At 33.7% G+C, this 21,744-nt stretch overlaps 2 protein-coding genes across 3 annotated transcripts in view; one reads left to right on the top strand and one right to left on the bottom strand.

Moving 5' to 3' along the window:
* Window positions 1-21,744, bottom strand: part of LOC129224647 (chondroitin sulfate N-acetylgalactosaminyltransferase 1-like) — a 154,694-nt gene that overhangs the window by 38,826 nt on the left and 94,124 nt on the right. The window lies entirely within an intron of this gene.
* Window positions 12,972-13,379, top strand: LOC129224863 (uncharacterized). Its single transcript, XM_054859409.1, has one exon. It carries the CDS (start codon window positions 12,972-12,974, stop codon window positions 13,377-13,379), a length of 408 nt encoding a protein of 135 aa, XP_054715384.1.

The raw sequence follows: 21,744 nt of genomic DNA, 5'->3' as shown, positions 1-21,744 counted from the left end.
AATTTGGTTGTTTTGCCATTCTTTCCATCTGTAAGCTATCAGGTTGCTAAGATTCTAAAACGTTTCCAATTCCAGGTGGTGTTCTCTCCTATTAATAAACTTTCATTCTCTTCTCTTAAAGATCCTATTCATCCTCTTAATTGTTGTGGAATTTATAGAATTAATTGTAGTTGTAAACTTGCCTATATTGGACAGACTCGGCGTGCTTTAAAAATTCGCTTGAAAGAGCATCAAAATTATGTGAAAAAACAACAATTAAACAAGTCTAGTATTGCTCAACATTGTTGGGATTCGAATCACTCTTTTGATTTTAACTCTTATCAGATTATCCAAAAATGCCCCAATTCATCAGATCTTGACTTTTGGGAATCGTTTCATATTTTGAGGAACAGTTCTAACTTAGTTAACGATCTTAGTTCAGTTCCATATTTTTCTAACATTTGGCTCCCATATCTTTAATACCCCCCTTTTTTCCCACTCATTTTTATCTATCTTCCTTTGTTTATTTTTACCTTTTTGTCTTGATTGACACCCCCCCCCCCCAATTTTCTTCTATTTATCTTTATTTTTCCTTTTTTCGAATATTTTTTGTTTTTGTTTACCTTATTTCATGGTTTTCCATTCTGCTTTTCCTTTCTTGCGGTTCACGGTTACTGACAATTTCTTTTCTTTTTGTTTAAGCTTCGGCTTAATCCTTGTCCAATTGAATTCTTTCTTTCTGGGTTCGTACCTAAGGGAAAGCTCCTGGCCTTTGCTTGCATTCCTATTGGTTCGTTATCGGTTTATAACTTTGTCATTGGTGTTTGGCTAATCCGCTGTTTTTATCTTTTAAGCTGCATGCTTATCTGCTCTTGGCTTTTGTCGGATGTCTTTTCATCCATAAGCTCATTATTTTTTGCATTGAAAAAGGCGTTCCCTGTAACGCCGAAACACGGGTCTGCGGTAATTTACAAATTTGTGCTTCTACTTACGTTGTTTGTTCTGACTTTACTATTCAGCACAAAGGTATTTATTTATCTTATTATTTTGGCTTAAACGGGCCTTACGTTTTCATTTTCCGTCTTTTATGCAATTTGTGTTTTTGTTTTTGTTTTCGGAATTTTTGTCTATTGTTGTATTTTGATCGTGACTTTTTACTTCTTGTTTCTTATTCATTCCGTTAGTGTTTGATTTTTTTTATTTTCATTTGTTTTGGTTTTGCTTTTGATTATGTCTCAAATCAATAGGTTTGCCAATCTTCGGATTAAGAAATTTCGTTTTTTGAACCATTTAAAATTTCTTCAAGAGTGTAGGCGCAAGAAAATTATTCCGAAGTTTATTTCTTTGAAATGTAATTTACCACGTTCTGTAAAAATTGACAAAGTAATCTTTCGGTCGAAATTGGCTTTACTCAGAGCTTCGATCCAGGAAACTAGGAAACATTTATCGTTTATTGAACGTGAACTTTATGATTTACATCTTTCGGTTTCTAATTCCATTCCCAACTTTAACATTATTGACAGAAATTCTTGGTCTAGAACCCTTCGTTCCTCTGATAAACATCAAATTGTTTTGAAAAAGAAATTAGCTATGCTTTGTAAATCTTATCATGTCGTTCCTCTTGATAATTTACCTGTTGTTAATAAGAATGTTGTTGTTAATCTTTCTAGCGTTCCATTAAGTAATTCTCAAATTGAGGCTCTAAAATGTAATGATAATTTTGCTGTGAGTGTTAATCCTTCTTTTTCAAAGCTTATTGCTCCTGTTGAGAAAGCTTTTAAATTTAGTGCCTTAACTTCCTCTCAAAAAGATTCGATTCGGCATCTTATAGCTTCTAATATTGACTTTAACTCGAAAATTTCTAAACCTGTATTTGCTAATACTGTTAGCCGTTCTGTTAAAGACTTAGTTTCGAATTCTGATCTGGTTGTTACCAAAGCTGACAAGGGTGGCCAAATTGTTGTTCTTGACAAATCATCTTATGTTGATAAAACTAATGATTTGATTTCTTCTGGACCATATGCTGAAATTTCTAAAGATCCTAGTGATAAAGAGTTAAAAACTATTGCATCTGCTGTCAAGTCTGTTAAGTCTATTCCTTCAAATGTTAAACGCTCTGTTGTTCCATCTATTGCTAATTGTGCTAGATTTTATGCTTTACCTAAGGTGCATAAAGCTGGTATTCCTTTCAGGCCGATTGTTTCCAATATTGGTACGGCTTCGTACAAACTTGCAAAATATTTAGTCTCTGTGTTTTCTCCCCTTAGGAGTCACAATTTATTTACTATTAAAAATTCTGTTGAGTTTGTTAAAAAAATTCATAGTTTCGTTCCAAATAATTCTTTTATGGCTTCTTTTGATGTGAACTCTTTATTTACGAACGTTCCTGTCGAGGGTTCATTGTTATGCCTTCGTAGAAGACTTTCTGAATTTCATTTCACCAATACGGAAATTGAGGATTTAATTTTTCCTTACCCGTACTTGTATTAAGCAATGTTCTTTTGTTTTTAATGGGAATTTTTATATTATGTTAGATGGTCTGGCTATGGGTAACCCACTTAGCCCCATTCTTAGTGATATTTACATGCATTATTTTGAGGTTAAGCTGTTCCAAAAACTGCAGTTCCAATTTTATGTTCGGTATGTTGATGATTGTTTTGTTCTAATGAACCAGAATCAGTTTGAGAGTGATGAGGTTTTATCTATTGTAAACTCCATTGATCCTCATATTCAATTTTCTTGTGAGAAAGAACGGAATAATTGCATTTCATTTCTTGATGTACTTGTTTCTCGTACTGAAATTGGTTTTGAAACTACTGTTTATCGCAAACCTTTTGCTGTCTCTTTACCTCCTCATAGACTATCGTCTCATCCTCCAAATCAAAAATATTCTGCTTTCAATTCTTTTGTTTATCGCGCAATTAATATTTGTTCTTCGTCGGAACTTCTTAAAGTGGAACTTAATTATCTTAAAGCTGTGGCAATTGATAGAGACTATCCGCCAACTTTGATTGATTCCATTTATAAAAAACTTTCAAATAAATCCCAAACTAATGTTCTTAACCGAACCTTCATCAAAAAGAATTTGGTTGTTTTGCCATTCTTTCCATCTGTAAGCTATCAGGTTGCTAAGATTCTAAAACGTTTCCAATTCCAGGTGGTGTTCTCTCCTATTAATAAACTTTCATTCTCTTCTCTTAAAGATCCTATTCATCCTCTTAATTGTTGTGGAATTTATAGAATTAATTGTAGTTGTAAACTTGCCTATATTGGACAGACTCGGCGTGCTTTAAAAATTCGCTTGAAAGAGCATCAAAATTATGTGAAAAAACAACAATTAAACAAGTCTAGTATTGCTCAACATTGTTGGGATTCGAATCACTCTTTTGATTTTAACTCTTATCAGATTATCCAAAAATGCCCCAATTCATCAGATCTTGACTTTTGGGAATCGTTTCATATTTTGAGGAACAGTTCTAACTTAGTTAACGATCTTAGTTCAGTTCCATATTTTTCTAACATTTGGCTCCCATATCTTTAATACCCCCCTTTTTTCCCACTCATTTTTATCTATCTTCCTTTGTTTATTTTTACCTTTTTGTCTTGATTGACACCCCCCCCCCCCCAATTTTCTTCTATTTATCTTTATTTTTCCTTTTTTCGAATATTTTTTGTTTTTGTTTACCTTATTTCATGGTTTTCCATTCTGCTTTTCCTTTCTTGCGGTTCACGGTTACTGACAATTTCTTTTCTTTTTGTTTAAGCTTCGGCTTAATCCTTGTCCAATTGAATTCTTTCTTTCTGGGTTCGTACCTAAGGGAAAGCTCCTGGCCTTTGCTTGCATTCCTATTGGTTCGTTATCGGTTTATAACTTTGTCATTGGTGTTTGGCTAATCCGCTGTTTTTATCTTTTAAGCTGCATGCTTATCTGCTCTTGGCTTTTGTCGGATGTCTTTTCATCCATAAGCTCATTATTTTTTGCATTGAAAAAGGCGTTCCCTGTAACGCCGAAACACGTGTCTGCGGTAATTTACAAATTTGTGCTTCTACTTACGTTGTTTGTTCTGACTTTACTATTCAGCACAAAGGTATTTATTTATCTTATTATTTTGGCTTAAACGGGCCTTACGTTTTCATTTTCCGTCTTTTATGCAATTTGTGTTTTTGTTTTTGTTTTCGGAATTTTTGTCTATTGTTGTATTTTGATCGTGACTTTTTACTTCTTGTTTCTTATTCATTCCGTTAGTGTTTGATTTTTTTTATTTTCATTTGTTTTGGTTTTGCTTTTGATTATGTCTCAAATCAATAGGTTTGCCAATCTTCGGATTAAGAAATTTCGTTTTTTGAACCACTTAAAATTTCTTCAAGAGTGTAGGCGCAAGAAAATTATTCCGAAGTTTATTTCTTTGAAATGTAATTTACCACGTTCTGTAAAAATTGACAAAGTAATCTTTCGGTCGAAATTGGCTTTACTCAGAGCTTCGATCCAGGAAACTAGGAAACATTTATCGTTTATTGAACGTGAACTTTATGATTTACATCTTTCGGTTTCTAATTCCATTCCCAACTTTAACATTATTGACAGAAATTCTTGGTCTAGAACCCTTCGTTCCTCTGATAAACATCAAATTGTTTTGAAAAAGAAATTAGCTATGCTTTGTAAATCTTATCATGTCGTTCCTCTTGATAATTTACCTGTTGTTAATAAGAATGTTGTTGTTAATCTTTCTAGCGTTCCATTAAGTAATTCTCAAATTGAGGCTCTAAAATGTAATGATAATTTTGCTGTGAGTGTTAATCCTTCTTTTTCAAAGCTTATTGCTCCTGTTGAGAAAGCTTTTAAATTTAGTGCCTTAACTTCCTCTCAAAAAGATTCGATTCGGCATCTTATAGCTTCTAATATTGACTTTAACTCGAAAATTTCTAAACCTGTATTTGCTAATACTGTTAGCCGTTCTGTTAAAGACTTAGTTTCGAATTCTGATCTGGTTGTTACCAAAGCTGACAAGGGTGGCCAAATTGTTGTTCTTGACAAATCATCTTATGTTGATAAAACTAATGATTTGATTTCTTCTGGACCATATGCTGAAATTTCTAAAGATCCTAGTGATAAAGAGTTAAAAACTATTGCATCTGCTGTCAAGTCTGTTAAGTCTATTCCTTCAAATGTTAAACGCTCTGTTGTTCCATCTATTGCTAATTGTGCTAGATTTTATGCTTTACCTAAGGTGCATAAAGCTGGTATTCCTTTCAGGCCGATTGTTTCCAATATTGGTACGGCTTCGTACAAACTTGCAAAATATTTAGTCTCTGTGTTTTCTCCCCTTAGGAGTCACAATTTATTTACTATTAAAAATTCTGTTGAGTTTGTTAAAAAAATTCATAGTTTCGTTCCAAATAATTCTTTTATGGCTTCTTTTGATGTTAACTCTTTATTTACGAATGTTCCCGTCGAGGGTTCATTGTTATGCCTTCGTAGAAGACTTTCTGAATTTCATTTCACCAATACGGAAATTGAGGATTTAATTTTCCTTGCCCATACTTGTCTTAAGCAATGTTCTTTTGTTTTTAATGGGAATTTTTTATATTATGTTAGATGGTCTGGCTATGGGTAACCCACTTAGCCCCATTCTTAGTGATATTTACATGCATTATTTTGAGGTTAAGCTGTTCCAAAAACTGCAGTTCCAATTTTATGTTCGGTATGTTGATGATTGTTTTGTTCTAATGAACCAGAATCAGTTTGAGAGTAATGAGGTTTTATCTATTTTAAACTCCATTGATCCTCATATTCAGTTTTCTTGTGAGAAAGAACGGAATAATTGCATTTCATTTCTTGATGTACTTGTTTCTCGTACTGAAATTGGTTTTGAAACTACTGTTTATCGCAAACCTTTTGCTGTCTCTTTACCTCCTCATAGACTATCGTCTCATCCTCCAAATCAAAAATATTCTGCTTTCAATTCTTTTGTTTATCGCGCAATTAATATTTGTTCTTCGTCGGAACTTCTTAAAGTGGAACTTAATTATCTTAAAGCTGTGGCAATTGATAGAAACTATCCGCCAACTTTGATTGATTCCATTTATAAAAAACTTTCAAATAAATCCCAAACTAATGTTCTTAACCGAACCTTCATCAGAAAGAATTTGGTTGTTTTGCCATTCTTTCCATCTGTAAGCTATCAAGTTGCTAAGATTCTAAAACGTTTCCAATTCCAGGTGGTGTTCTCTCCTATTAATAAACTTTCATTCTCTTCTCTTAAAGATCCTATTCACCCTCTTAATTGTTGTGGAATTTATAGAATTAATTGTAGTTGTAAACTTGCCTATATTGGACAGACTCGGCGTGCTTTAAAAATTCGCTTGAAAGAGCATCAAAATTATGTGAAAAAACAACAATTAAATAAGTCTAGTATTGCTCAACATTGTTGGGATTCGAATCACTCTTTTGATTTTAACTCTTATCAGATTATCCAAAAATGCCCCAATTCATCAGATCTTGACTTTTGGGAATCCTTTCATATTTTGAGGAACAGTTCTAACTTAGTTAACGATCTTAGTTCAGTTCCATATTTTTCTAACATTTGGCTCCCATATCTTTAATACCTCCCCTTTTTTCCCACTCATTTTTATCTATCTTCCTTTGTTTATTTTTACCTTTTTGTCTTGATTGACACCCCCCCCCCCAATTTTCTTCTATTTATCTTTATTTTTCCTTTTTTCGAATATTTTTTGTTGCTGTTTATTTTATTTCATGGTTTTCCATTCTGCTTTTCCTTTCTTGCGGTTCACGGTTACTGACAATTTCTTTTCTTTTTGTTTAAGCTTCGGCTTAATCCTTGTCCAATTGAATTCTTTCTTTCTGGGTTCGTACCTAAGAGAAAGCTTCTGGCCTTTGCTTGCATTCCTATTGGTTCCTGATCGGTTTATAACTTTGTCATTGGTGTTTGGCTAATCCGCTGTTTTTATCTTTTAAGCTGCATGCTTATCTGCTCTTGGCTTTTGTCGGATGTCTTTTCATCCATAAGCTCATTATTTTTTGCATTGAAAAAGGCGTTCCCTGTAACGCCGAAACACGTGTCTGCTGTAATTTACAAATTTGTGCTTCTACTTACGTTGTTTGTTCTGACTTTACTATTCAGCACAAAGGTATTTATTTATCTGACCATCCCAATGTCTGAATTATTGCAAAAGCAAAGCAAAGAGCGAAAATTGAAAGTTATTTTAAAAGCCTTGCTTGAATTAATTACAAATATTTTATTTGTTAACAAACATAAGATGGCAACAGTTAAAAATTTTAAATCATTGAGATAATATTTCCTATCATTTCCATACAATTAAAATCACGAGAAATACGCAGACGACAATCTATTACGATTTATCTTTCTTATTGTTGCATTAATAAAAATATTTTTATTCGCAAAAAAAAAAAAAAAAAAAAAAATCAACACCTCTTGGAGCGATCGGCGTCAAAATTAAACCAGAGCCTGTTTACATATGGATTCACATATATTCCAAATTTCAACCAGAACGTAGCATTACTTCTTGAGATAGGGCACTCAAAATGGAAAAAAAGAACGGGTGATTGCGCTACCCCCTTTTTAGCTGTTGACACAAAAATAAAATCAGTTTTTATACCCACTAAGGGCTACTTGCCGATAAATTTTTCTTTCATTCCGTTCATTATTTCTTGAGATACAGCAGTCACAATTGACGACAAAAAACGTTCTATAGCTCAACCCCCGTTTGAGTTATTGACACCAAAATTGAATCAGCACCTGTTCCTGTTACTGGCAATATATGGACCAAATTTTGTTTGATTCCGCCAGTTACTTCCTGAGGAATAGCAAGCACGCGTAACTCGAAAAACGTCCCATTGCTCCACCCCCCTTGGAGGAATTCGCGCCAAAAACTAATGGGCACAAGTTCACATAGGGGCACATATGTGTACAAAATTTCGTTCGATTTCATGCGGTAGTTTTTGTTGTAGAGCGGCCACAAAAAACTGGTCACACACAGACGTGACACACATACATACACACACACATACATACATACACACACACATACACACACACACACAGACAGACAGACATTTTCCAAAAATGGTCGAAATGGACTCAGCACACCTCAAAACGTACGAATCCGTCAAAATTCGAAATTCGAAAATTTGCACGAATCCAATACTTTCTTCTATATATTAGATATAGAAGAAAGTAATAAAAAATTTTTTAAAAGAAATGATGCACAGATTTAGAATTCATAATTTATACACTTGATAAGAAATAAAATTGAAGCACCCTTTGCTTAGAAATTCCTAAGACTCATTAAATCCTTTTCAAGGACTCAAGAGCAATTAAAATTACTTAAGGCACTTCAATTGCCCTTTCCAATCTCTGGAAAAGTCTCTCTTTCAATTTGAGCAGTCTCAATAATTTGAATGTACTTTAAACTATATTTCGTATTGACGTCTTAAATAGTTTATTTTTAGTCATTTAATAGCTCTTGCTTTAAGACTTTTTACTTCTTAGTTGAGTTACATTTTAAGTAAAATACTAATAATAAATCTTTAAAGAATGCAGCTATAAAATTTGGAAACTATCACACCATACACCCATCAAGCACACAGAACTATGAAATATACCTTTAATTTATATGTCACTAGCTGCATTACCCGACGTTGCATGGTCTACCTCAAAAATAAAAGTTTCGTCTAGTGACACATGGTTAACAATCAGGTTTAGGAAAAGGGAAAGCACAATGAAATGAAAAAAAAATAGCACAAACATTTATCGTCAATGTGTAGAAAGCACGATTTTATGACTCAAAATTTAAATATAGACGTCATTGGATTTTTTCGTAATCATTCTGGATTTTCTGGCGAAATCCCCCAAGGTAGTCCCCATACACTCCATTTTAATGAAAAAAAAAACTTATGTGAATTCCTGAGCACCAAAGAACCGCTGCCCCATGTTTGGAAAAAAATCCTAAGAGAACAGGATTTTCATAAGAAAAACCCCTTGTGGGGTGTATTCCTCATAGATAGGCGAAAACCTCTATGACAATTCCTGACCATCAAAGAACCAATGTGTCAAATTTGGCTAAGATCCGATGAAAACTGTTGATCTGTATAAAGAAATCTCCTGTAGGAGGGAGGATGGCCCCCATTGAAAATAAAAACTACCCTAAGTGATTTCTTGAGCATCAAATGACCTATCAGCAAAATGTTTGCAAAAATCCAACGTAAAATGGATTTGCATAAGGCAAACCTCCGTGGGGAGTTTCCCCCCCTCCCCCCCCCCGCCCTCCTCCCTCATCGGTAGGCGAAAAACTCCCTCTGAAAATTCCTAAGCATCAAAGAACCTCTGTGCCAAATTTGGCAAAGATCTGACAAAAACTGTGGATTCGTAAAAGAAAACCCCCGGTGGGATGGAGACGGGGGGTTCCGATTGCGAACAAAAACTGCCCAGTGGCAATGTGAATTCTTGAGCATCAAAGGACCTCTCTGCCATATTTGGCAGAAATCTGATGTAAACTGTAATTTGTATTAATAAAACCATTATTTGGTTAATTAAAATATATAATAAATTTAAAACTATTGTTTTTTAACGTTACACATGTATTTTAATATTGATTTTTAAAAAATACAATTAATTTTTCTTCAGCAGATCCAATCTAAAATCCATATTATAGATAAATCAATTATCTCATCAATGTTATTATTTCACAAGCAATTTAACCAAAAAACGAATACAAAAATTTATTCACTTTTTCAATTCCGGTATTTGATGATGACTCTTAAACTGAAGTCAAAAAATACCAAATAAATGTGCTGAAATAAACTATTGATGTAACATAAAACCGTAAGTATGCTCGGATTCGCTCTGTTATAATAATTAGGGCTTCAAATCCGTGAATACTTACATAAAAGTCCTATTTTCGTGCATTCACCCCAAAAGTTCCGTCAGTCGGGAGTTTTCAGATGTACGTAATTATTCATCCAACCCAACAAGCGTACATTTTGGATTCTATCTTAGTATCTGAACGCAACAAGTAAAGGCAACCCTGTTGGATTTAAACACGGCACGGCACTGCTTTCCAGTTCCACAAAAGACTCGTAGCACCAAAATTGGCGAGATATAATTTTTTTGTTCTGCACAGCACGAAAATACTCGAAAATTTTGCTTGTGATCAGGTCAACTAAAAAAGGCATGAAAATCCGTAAAACTTCTAGGAAATCTGGAGGAATTAGCAGGCATGATCCACTCATTAAGCACAAGAATTGAATGAATATGAATTTTTAAGTCATTCCAATTAGTTCTTAATTAAGTCCGGCTCTTCAATCTATCAGACAGATTCAAATCTGAATATCGTTACCACAGTAATAAATATATATCGATATATTACGATACATCCGTATATAGACCAGCCCTAGGATAAAGTCCTCCCAAGACTGGGGCGCATTGTTCCCTCCTCCCCCCCCATAAATCCGCCCATGCAGCATGATGAACTGATTTGAAATTTCATGAATTTTTAAATCATTCATTCTTGAGTCGGGATTTTTTAAAAAAATATTTTTTTCATCTCATTTGAAAAAAGTTTAATTATTCTACCAAAGCTGCATAAAATTAGGGCTGCGGAGTCGGAAGAAAAATGGTGAACTAAGACTCCAGAATTTTTAAACGTCCGACTCCTCAACTTTTTAATTTTCTGAATTTATTTTTTCAAATTGCTCCCCCCTCATGGGAGGGGGCAAAACCCCTAAACAAGAGATTGAAATATTAATTCCTTTTTAAGAAATTTTCATGTATTTTATTGTAAATCTAAGATGTATACAACGTTAGAAATTCAATTGGAAAATCAAATTACCCAATAGTTGTGATTTCTATAGTAAGATTACTTAAAAATCCCATTTTTTTAAAAATTGAAAAGGATTAATTTGCTCCCCTTTAATTTTTAAAAAATAGATGTTGATCAAATCCTGTGCTTTCAATTTTTGAAAGCACAGAGAAGAGTTAGAGAAAGAGTTTTGAGAGAGAGAGAAAAAAACTTTTTTGCAAAGTCAAAAAAATTTTTCTTGAGAGGGGTCGTCCCCCCCCCCCTCCCAGGGAACAGCCATCTGGTGGGGGACACCTTAACTTAATTTCAGAATCTATAAAAATTGAAATACTTTAATTCTAAAAAAATTCTCCAATAATAAATCTTAAATTTCATTATAAAAATTTCAACAAAAACAATGCACTATATTGCAGAGAGAGGTCAGGTACATGTACGTCTGGAGTAAATTTTACACAAAATGAAGCAGTGTACAGTTTTGTAAGAAATGTTTTTACTATACCTACATTTCTTGGTTCAATTTTTAATTTGATTGGCAGCTTCAGAATTAACTTTAATAAGAAGATTTTTGAATTAACTACAATTAATGAGTGTTGTAACAAATAAATCATGTACTAATTTTATTTTGTATTTTTCAGTGATAATCAAGTTTCTTAGATAAAGTCTTTAGATTTACAAAAGAATTTATCTTTTATCAGACCTTTTGGATTTGCGCTTTGGTACCAACACTTATTTGAATTTACCAAGAACCCTCGAATTTTGTCGACTTGCTCAAGCAATACATACATTCATTTTACTATTTTATAACTGAGATCGAGGTAAAAAATATATTATTATTTTTATTTGAAAGTGATTAGAAAATGTTAGAGAACAAAATTGTTTGCTGACAAATGCTATCAGTAAAATAAAGTTAGAAAATAAGCAAATTAGTAGACGGCGTAGGTAGCTGTTGCAGAAAGTTTGATAAACAATCAAGCCAGCTGGTTGTCACAATGAGTTATATCCTTATTAGTAAGCTTTTATACATATAATAAAATTAGTTGGTAGTCAGTTTTTTTAAAAATGCAAGGGGTGTCAGTGAAAATTAAAGAAAAAAAAAAGAAGCCGAGATTCGGAGTAGGCATATTTTCGAACGACTCCAACTCCTTTATCCCAAAATCAGTTCAACTTCGAATCCACAGCTCTGCATAAAATACAAAAGTATTTCATTTTTCTAAATAAATGAACAAGAAGGACAATTTTTAAATTACCTTGTAGTACTTCGTTGTAGTTTCATTTTGAAACATAATAATAGATTTTGTATCCAGTCTCCAGTAATGACGCTTTTTCTAAAATGCAAAAAGAAACTTAAATTATTCACATACAAAAAAAAATATATATATAAATATGTGAATTGAACAAGTAGCTATTTCAGTATTGTGCATGAAAAGTAATAGCATTAATACAATTACATGTCATTAACATTATTTTTTAGTTTGGACAAAAATGACTTTTCACTACAGGAAAATATAAAACACAGTAGTTGACATCTCAGAGACGAGTGCTCTTTTAAAAATATGCAGTAGAGTTATAATCAACCAAAGAAAAATCCATTACACAATGAAACTTTAAATCCAAGGTAAATTTCCCAATATTATGATTTTTACAAATGTAATAATGTGATAATTGTGCTACGTTGGACATTGGGGCAGTTAGGTTAATGCTTCCAAGATTATAAGTATCTGAGTCACTGCCCTTTTTACTGCAGGTATAATTCATTCGGAATTTCAAATCACTAAAACGTTCCTTTTTGGGATTTTTGCTGTTTTGATGAACATTCGGGAAACATTTACTTTACTAGGAAGTTTGGTTTGGGAGAAGACATCAAAAATTAGTAGTTTTTCGAATGAATTAGGGAGTGTCGGCAGCTATGTGATCCAGAATAACGTTATGGTAGGGTGTTCGGATGCACACGCCGGCAATTTTTTGAAACTGATGTTCTAAAAAGGAGAATATGCAGGCTGTGGCAAAAAAATGGCAACCTTTTTGTATCAGTCTTTACGCGAACATGTTTTAATGCAGCCACATGACACTTTTACTATTAAATTCGCATTATTTTTCTGTGCCAGACATTTATCATGTTTCCATCGATTAATTGACATGCTTTTCTATGCAGAATGTCAAACAAACGTGTTGCAATTTTGGAGCTGTTTCGACAAGGAAAACGTCAATGTGAAATTGTGCGTTTGCTCGGTGTTGGAAAGGACCTAGTGTCTAAAGCATTTAAACAATACAAGAAGCTTGGCCACGATGGCCGCCGTCCAGGAAGTGTCAGAAAGCGGACTGTCAACACGTCTGCTAACCGCAAAATCATCAAGAAGAGAGTTCAACGAAATCCGAGGGTCTCCATGAGAAAAATCGCTCATGAGACCGGCATAAGCGATCGGTCAGTCCACCGAATAGCGAAAGAGGAGCTCAACCTCAAGGCCTACAAGCTCCAGAAAGTTCAGCTTCTCACCGACGACAACAAACGCGTACGACTGCAAAGATGCTGCCAACTCAAGCGTCCGGCCGCTGCTGAATGATGCGAGCGTATCCTTTTCAGGGACGAGAAACTGTTCACCGTCGAGCAAGCGCACAACCACCAAAACGACCGAATATGGTCCGTAGAAGCTCTAAGTACCTCAGCAGTCGTCGAGTTTCGTCAGAATCCCGCTTTGATGATGGTTTGGGGCGGGATCTGCGCCAGCGGTAAGACTCCACTCGTTTTTGTGGATCAAGGGGTGAAAATTAACCAAGAAGTCTACCGCTGCGACATTCTTGAGGCTGTTGTGCTTCCCTGGGCTCAGCAGCACTTCGGCAATGCAAATTGGACGTTTCAACAGGACTCGGCACCTGCTCACAAGGCAAAAATGACTCAAGACTGGTGCAGGACCCATTTTCCAGATTTCATCTCGTCGGCGGAATGGCCGCCCTACTCGCCGAACCTCAATCCAATGGACTACAGCCTGTGGTCCATTTTAGAGGCTAAGGTCTGTGCTAAGCCCCACAAAAATTTGGAAGCGCTGAAGCAATCCTTGCGCCGGGAATGGGCTCGATTGTTGCCGGAGGACCTGCGGCCCATCGCTGAAAATTTCAGGTCACGTCTGGACCTGTGTATCGCCGCCGGAGGAGGCCACTTTGAAACAGGCTAAATATGTTATGACCATAGGTCCATGCTATTGTTATTGTTTCATTTGTTAAAAAAAATTTTTTGATAAAATTATACAAAAAAATAAAGTTGCCATTTTTTTGCCGCACCCTGTAGACTATATTTGAAGGGGAGGTCCAACTCTGATATAATTATGGTTTTGAAAAGCAATAACCATAAAAATGCATCTTTGAAAACCAAATCTACTCTTGTTTCCTTAGAAATAAACACTGAAAGAATGATGATTCCCCCCCCCCTTCGGTCTTGGAGATTTGTCAAGAGAGGTCTTGCACCCACACATGGGGCCCAGCAGAATTGAATTTAAAACCGAAGCATCCCTGGTATCAGTTATTGCTTTCAAAATTGAGGCAGCTTTGACAACCTGTCTCAAACTCATTAAGTTGCCTGATAGTTTTCCTGTTTTTTTCCTTTTCAATATACATATCCGGCATCCAGAGCCAAGCCTGGGCTGACACGCCACTTAAGAAAATAAATTTTCAATTTAGGGACAGTTTAAAGAAGATTGTGTGTATGTTTTTTTTTTTCTTAATTTAGCAAAAAGAGAGATTCACTGTAGTTCAACAGTTGATTTATAAGTTTTAACAATATAAAGAAAAACACAATCAAAAAGTTCCACATTTAATGTAACTAAAAATAAATAAATTACAGAATAAATAATGGTACTTGCTTTCAATTAGGTCTTGAGCTGAGACACATGGTTCTCAAAGCAAAAATGTCTGTTAGTAGCTTGTAAGACCCCTCCCTTAAATCTAATTTCGTGGGGTTTTTTTTTTTTTTTTTTTCGGTTTGTTTGTTTGCTTGTTTGTTGCCCTTTGTTTAGATATTATTTTTTGACTTGCAATATTGAAGATCACAGTAAACATTAAAATAAAAAATTGTTATTCACATCATATATTTTATCCCCATAACATTTCTGCAAAATTATATTGTTTACTTATTGTATGTACTAAATTTGAAACTTGGTATCAAGTACCTATTCAAATTTAAAATAATAAAGTTGACCAGTCAATTTTTTAATGTCCAAATAAATAAATATAGATAGAAAAAATCACATAAACACTGACCAGCATTAAAATGTATGCGCTCAAAATCATTATGAATCAGGTTTATTCTAAACTGAGAGACAGTCACCTTCATTCATACTAACCTTAATTTGATAAATTTCACAATACCCCCGATGTTTCCAACTCTATAATGGAAGTAGAGAATTTTAACAAAACAAAAAATGCTTACATGCATTAAAACCAAAGAAAACTAGAAAAATGGCAAAGAAAATTAACAAAACTTTGAATACCATGCAAAAATATATTTATTTTCAACTAACAAACTGACGAGCAAATTATATATATAAAAACAAAACATCTTGCCTGTTTACCTACATAAAAATTGAACCTAAACAAAAGCATTTTAGATGCAAAACAAAAACAAAATTAATTTTGCTGTTGTCAACAATTTGGAGCTCTCTTGATCAGATCATTTTGAATAGAAAAGCTGCATTTTGTGATAATATATGTATGTACACACACATATATACTTTCATCAAAAATAGTAATCTAAAGCATTTTAATAGACACAACACACTCAAATGAGCTAGAGTAACTGCATAGCTGTACATATACAGTGAAACTTCACTAAGTCGAACTTCGAGGAGCCGAAAACTTCGATAAACTGAAGTGAATAAAGATTCCCGTCCCAATGAATGGAGACTTAATGTTATTTACTTTGGACTAGCTGAATTTCGTTAAGCCTAATTTTTCAATAAGTCGAATTGAATTTTATGACTGTAGTCAAAGTTTCCTTGCTAACATAACTGTATGAGTTGAAACTTGTTTTTTCTTTTGCTCCTTAAAAAGTATGAACAAAAAAGAAAAATTATGAAGTATCTGCGCCATTGCATTGCATCAAAACGCGTCCAGACAAAGTGGATCAAATGAATGTTTCAACCGACTCGATTGCACATAACTTGGGAAACCAGTACCCAAATAGGATGGAAAAAAATGCAGGGAGGGCTGCGTACATTCGGGATTAAGGAATAATTCCACTGTTGATGAAAGGGGGAGGGGGTATTATAGACTATTACTGAAATTTTGTGGTACTCTACAAAACTGCTGATCATTCCAAGATTGGTTTTCTTTCTTCAGTTGTTATGGAAAACTAATGTTTATGGTGCAGTTTCATCGATTCCGGAGCATTTAAGACAGAATTTTAAAAGAGACTAATTAGAGAATATTAAACATTTTCAGCTACCAAGAGAAAAATGATTTTTTTCGCGATTGTGGCGCAGCAAAGAAGGAAATTGAATTGAAATTTAATGTGCCCCCAAGTTATCAACAATTTTAAGAAAATCGAAAACTTGTTTCAATTGTTGGTGCCGAATAAAACAAACAAACCCTGCATAGAAAAGCAGCAGATATGCATTGCACGTTTTAATAGAATCCCCTCCGAATGTTCCCTACTCCCTCTTTGAGGCTTTAAAAGTATCCGAGGACTACTTAATAAAAGTACAAATTTCTGTGCAATGCAATGTTTAATAACAGATTTTTTTTTTTTTTTTTTTGAAGTATTTTTTTTTCTGGTAAGTAAAAATTGTATGTCCTACATAGCATTATAAATTTGTTTTCCAACCTATACAAACTCTAAAATTTATAGAATTATACTAAACATTAAATATGTCCAGCATATATTGTCGCCTCGGAGCAACAGTAAGATTTTTAATCTCATGAATAACAGTAAGATATCCTACTGTTGCTTTGAGGAGACGATATTATGTTTGATACATTACTCTATCACTTTTATGCTCATACTATAAATTTAATGAGTGTCAGTAGTGGTATTTTATTTTATTGTTTTGGTATTCGGTAAGCCAAATTTTTCTCCAACTCTATTTTTTTCGCATTCCCTGCAACTTCGACTTATTGAAGTCTCACTGTATTAGTATTTTACAGAAGAAAGCTATTGAAATTCTATAAAGTACATTACTTCCTCATAATACATCTCTTGTTATATTGCACCTGTCCAGAGACAACAAGAAAGTAAAATACAACAAGGTCGCATACGCAATGGGTTACCACCCAAAGTTGAACATCTGCTTACAGCTCAGTTATTGACTATTCCAGAATGATGAGTCGATAACAAAGACGGAACTATAGCCTCTGGATGTCATAATCAGGCTGTCAGTACATTGCATGTAGAACAAGGAAAATACATTTCAAAGCTATTCATACTTGGAGATTAAATTATGCTTGCAGTATTTTGCTGGAAGACACATTACTACAATATTGTCCAATAACAGGACTTCTTCCATTTTCAAGATCAGCTTGACATTGATTCATGAAAAAAATAACTTTAACTTGGTGAAAGATGGCTTGAAGTAGAAGACATTTTATTAAAACGTATTTTAAGTTTTTGTGCTTTTAAATATTTTTAAAGGTCACAGCAGAAAAAACAGGTTGTTTCCTACCTGTAAACTTGTGACGGAGTACAACATGTGTTAAGAGATAAATATATGAAAACATTCCTATTTATTTTATTGATGCTCATCAACTTGGTTAGTATAACTTATCTTTGAATGTCAACTGAATTAAGACAAAGCAGCACATTTGATTTCAATTTATCTATATCCATTACTTGCTATTTTATCTTTACTTTTTAAGTACAGGAATATCATTCAAAAAGAAGAGAAAAGATCATAAATGGCATGATCTCCTATAATCCATTTTGGTTTATGTTACAGAAATTAAACTCCTTACAAATACACACCAAAAGAAATATTTATATCATGTTTAAAAAGGAAGACAAAATACAAGTAACAGAATAAATATTGAAGAAAACATCACGATAGGAAGAGGAATTGAAAAGTTTTAAATATGCAAAAAGTAAAACCAATTTGAATTGTCAATAATATTTAAATTGTAAATAGAAATTAAATAGTGAAAAAATTTTATAACAGAAAGTGAGCCCTTACATTTATTACTGTGAAAGATTTTCTTATAATCCAATTGACTTATTAGTGGGATCATTGTAGAATGATTTTCCTGGATGTATACAGTAACTTACCATATTATCTTTGCTTGTAAAATGCACCATCCATCCTTCTTTTAAAATTTTTGAGCCTTTCCGCCTCATTTGCTTGATACTTTGCACTATGCGCATTAGTGGAATGTTGTTACTAGATGTGACACTAAGGAAAAAAGAAAAGAATTCTTAAATGAAACACTTAAATATTTTCCTATTAAAAATAATTTATGTACATGTCTTATGAAATTGAATATAGCTGAGGTAAATAAGAAAGTCAATTTAATTTGTGGTCAGTGCATTTGGCTCATAGCAGAAGCCAAAGGTATTGAATCTTGATGTTACAATCTCTGCTTGAGTTGAAAAACCAGGAGGAGAGATTGTTGCTGCCAGTGGTAGCCATTCAAGGAGGGGGGGGGGGGCAACCGCCCCCTCCCTTTTTATGAAAAATTCACTTATTTAATTTTTAAGTAAGGAACCATAACTAGAAAATAAAAAAAGCAAAAAAGTCAAAAAAAATTCAGGACATAATTATTTGCTTTACTTTGCGTATTAGTTTACGAAACATTATTTAGCACAAGCAAAAACTTTTAGTTCATGTATTCATTGCTTAGATATTAGTAATTCAATTGCTTTACTTAAACAAGCTATGCTTGTTTAATGAAATGATTACCTGGTGTTTGAGACATCTCAAAATACTTCGAGGTAACTAATGCAAGTCTAATTCATGTCTAAGTGTTTTTTCGGAAAAAGTTACTGTGCACAAAATTCATCGAAATCTTAAGAAAAACATGAGTTAAGTTATTAGATAATTTCCACTATCTGCTTCAATAATTCAAAACCAGCCCTAACAAAATTTTGTGCTTTTTTTCTTTTTTTTTCTTCAATTTTTGCTGCTTCTAAAAGCTGTATGGCTTTTAGTTGTCCTTTTTTTGGACCCCAACCACTTATAAGCCCCAATCGCCGCCACTGGTTGATGCAACAAATTGTATGATTATTGTTGAGTGCCTTGATGGGATTTTTGCTGTTTTTTCTCTACTTGATACGAAATGACAGATAACCACACTTAGAAGCAGACATATCATGTCAAAGTTTCCCAAAGGTTTAAGGATGGTAACTTACTGCTTAATAATTATGTTTCTAAAATCTAAGAGGTGAAGGGTAGGGTGACAATTTACCACCCTGATTTCTCAAATGCATAGAAGTCCTCCAGAAAGGTTGCTTTCCAAAAACTGCACTGCATTTAAAAAAAAAAAAAAACATAAAAACCACCTTGCATTATAAGGCAGCCCTAATGCAGTATAGACTGTTTAGGTTCTTCAATCATTAAAGTCAGGAAAAACTAAGTTAAATTTTGAAAACAATAGAAAAGATTTTTATTTAAGAACTCATTTAAACTGTACAATAGGCTTAAAAAAGTTTCAGTTTTGCAAAAAATGAAGTAATTTTTCTTCTTTGAAGGTGAAACATAATAAAAATAATTAATTGATGTCAGTTTCTTTTTTTTTTCTCAATTTCATGAGAGAAAATAGATTTAGAGAATTTTCTACTTATAAATGAAAAGTATACTTTTTTTGCTCCTTTCATTTTCTTTTTTTTTATACTAATTAATAAACTGATCGCAATGAGTATTTTTGCCTAGGGATGAAAATCAAATGCAGTCAAATATTCGACAGTGTGTTAATAAATTTTACGTTCTGATTTTTGAAAATAAACCATACTTTAAAACACACACAGATGAAATACACATCACCAACAAGTTTTGTATATGTTACGGCCAAAGCCCGAAATTGGCCAGTTCGCGAATTGGCCAGCCAATTTCTTATTCTATTCTCATATTTAAGCCATAATAGATATTACCCAGTAAATGTATGATATGTGATATACAACGTGATTATTATAATTAAATGATACACAACATGATAATAATAAAGGGCGTTAATATAATCTTCAGGCTCTTACTATACCGTGAGGATTAGATTAACATTTCTATTATCAAAACATGAAGTACTCAAAAATGAGTAGATTTTACTGATTTTTAAGTATTCTGATTTAATAGCTCATTTTACTAATTTCAAATGAGGAAAACAATTACGTAGTGTAAAGCCCATCACTTATTACTACAAGTTGTGAACTTTCACATTATAAAAAACAACTGTGTAACCAACCTTACTCCTTAAATTTGGTGGAAGCATAGCTGCATCTACTGCTCTGGAGTAACTTAACTGATATAACTGGTGCAAAGTTCCACATCGCTTGTGGAAGGTTACACCATGGTAATATAACTATAGTGTAGCGTCTCACTCATTTCTACGTAAGGTTAGACCATAATGTTCTATATGCTTACAGATAAATTATTTGAAAGGTTACACAATAACAAAATTTAAGCTTTCATTTGACTTTCTTGAACTGGTTCTCATTTTCAATTGTAAGTGGACTTATACTTCAAGTTAACTATTTGATGGTTTAAATTAACCAGGTAGGTACATTAAATGATCAATTAATATTTTTTTCTACACGATTTAAATTGAAAGTACAAAAGTAAATTAGTAGGTGAAAATACTTCAAATTTCGTTATAACAGTATTTTTAAAAAATCATGCTAGAAACCCCTTATTTTTTGTCTTCTTTAAAACTTTTGCTTTCAATCATTCGTTTATTCAATATTTATCAAGTTCATTTTTTCCACAATCAATATACACCAATTACAAACAAGACGTTTTTATTGCACTATTAGAGGAATACCCAGGACACCGGGTGGGGTCTGAACTCACAACGGGAGTCTTACAGACATGTCGCAAAGCAAGAGAACTGCTCGGCCACAAAGATCCGTTTTCATTTCGCTCATAAGATTTTACCAGCTCTGTGCCGATATTGATCTTTACGCATACACTTTGAATTCTACTGACTGCAGGTGGGACTTACACGAAACATGGTGCAAGGTTCCTCCAACAATTTGAGTTCTTTAAACAGAGATACTACACACTCCAGAATTCGTGAACGTTACACCCATTTATAATGGTAATCTTACACAATTTTTTTCCAGTGCATGACATTTCGAATTGCATAAACATTTATCCCTCCTCAAGGACGGATACAAGGGAGGGGTGATTGCCCCTTCTTTGAGCGAGATACAGGACCTTCTTCAGGTATATATTTTCAATATTTAAGTTCCAAAAACAGCAAAATTACATAATCTTTGTTGGTGTTGGGAGTTTTCAAGCTTTAAAATAAACGTTAGTCACTCCACATCTCCCAACTAAACCCAGAAGGTCTTGCAACCATTCGGGGGACAAATAGAGGAGTCTCTGTCTCTCTCACTTGCAGCGCTGTCATACCGGAAGTGACACATGTGTCGTCTACCAGTCCATCTCCGATCTACCATTATCATTTCGGGCTTTGGCCAAGGATTCCCGGCCAGTTCCCGAAATGGCCAGCCAAAGTAGAAAATACAATAGTAATTACAAGTATTTCGAGCTTTGGCCAAAGCTCTTGGCCAGTACGCGAAATGGCTGGCCAATTCGCGAACTGGCCGAACTTCGGGCTTTGGCCGTAACATATACATTGGTACCTCAGAAATCTGAACTAATTGGGATTAGCCCCATTTGGATTCTTAAAAGTTCGGATTTACCAAGCGACCTATTTAAACTCTTTGAAAGTCATTGTTTTAAGTTAATAATAAGCAAATTTACCCCTGATAAAGCATGAATATTTAGTGGGTTATCC

Source organism: Uloborus diversus, chromosome 6 (genome assembly GCF_026930045.1).
Source record: "Uloborus diversus isolate 005 chromosome 6, Udiv.v.3.1, whole genome shotgun sequence".
NCBI lineage: Eukaryota > Metazoa > Arthropoda > Arachnida > Araneae > Uloboridae > Uloborus > Uloborus diversus.
This window is presented reverse-complemented; position numbering and strand designations above follow the sequence as displayed.

Bases quoted from the DNA above. Each gene is read 5' to 3' on its own strand.
- LOC129224863 (XM_054859409.1), top strand. From the start codon at position 12,972: ATGTCAAACAAACGTGTTGCAATTTTGGAGCTGTTTCGACAAGGAAAA.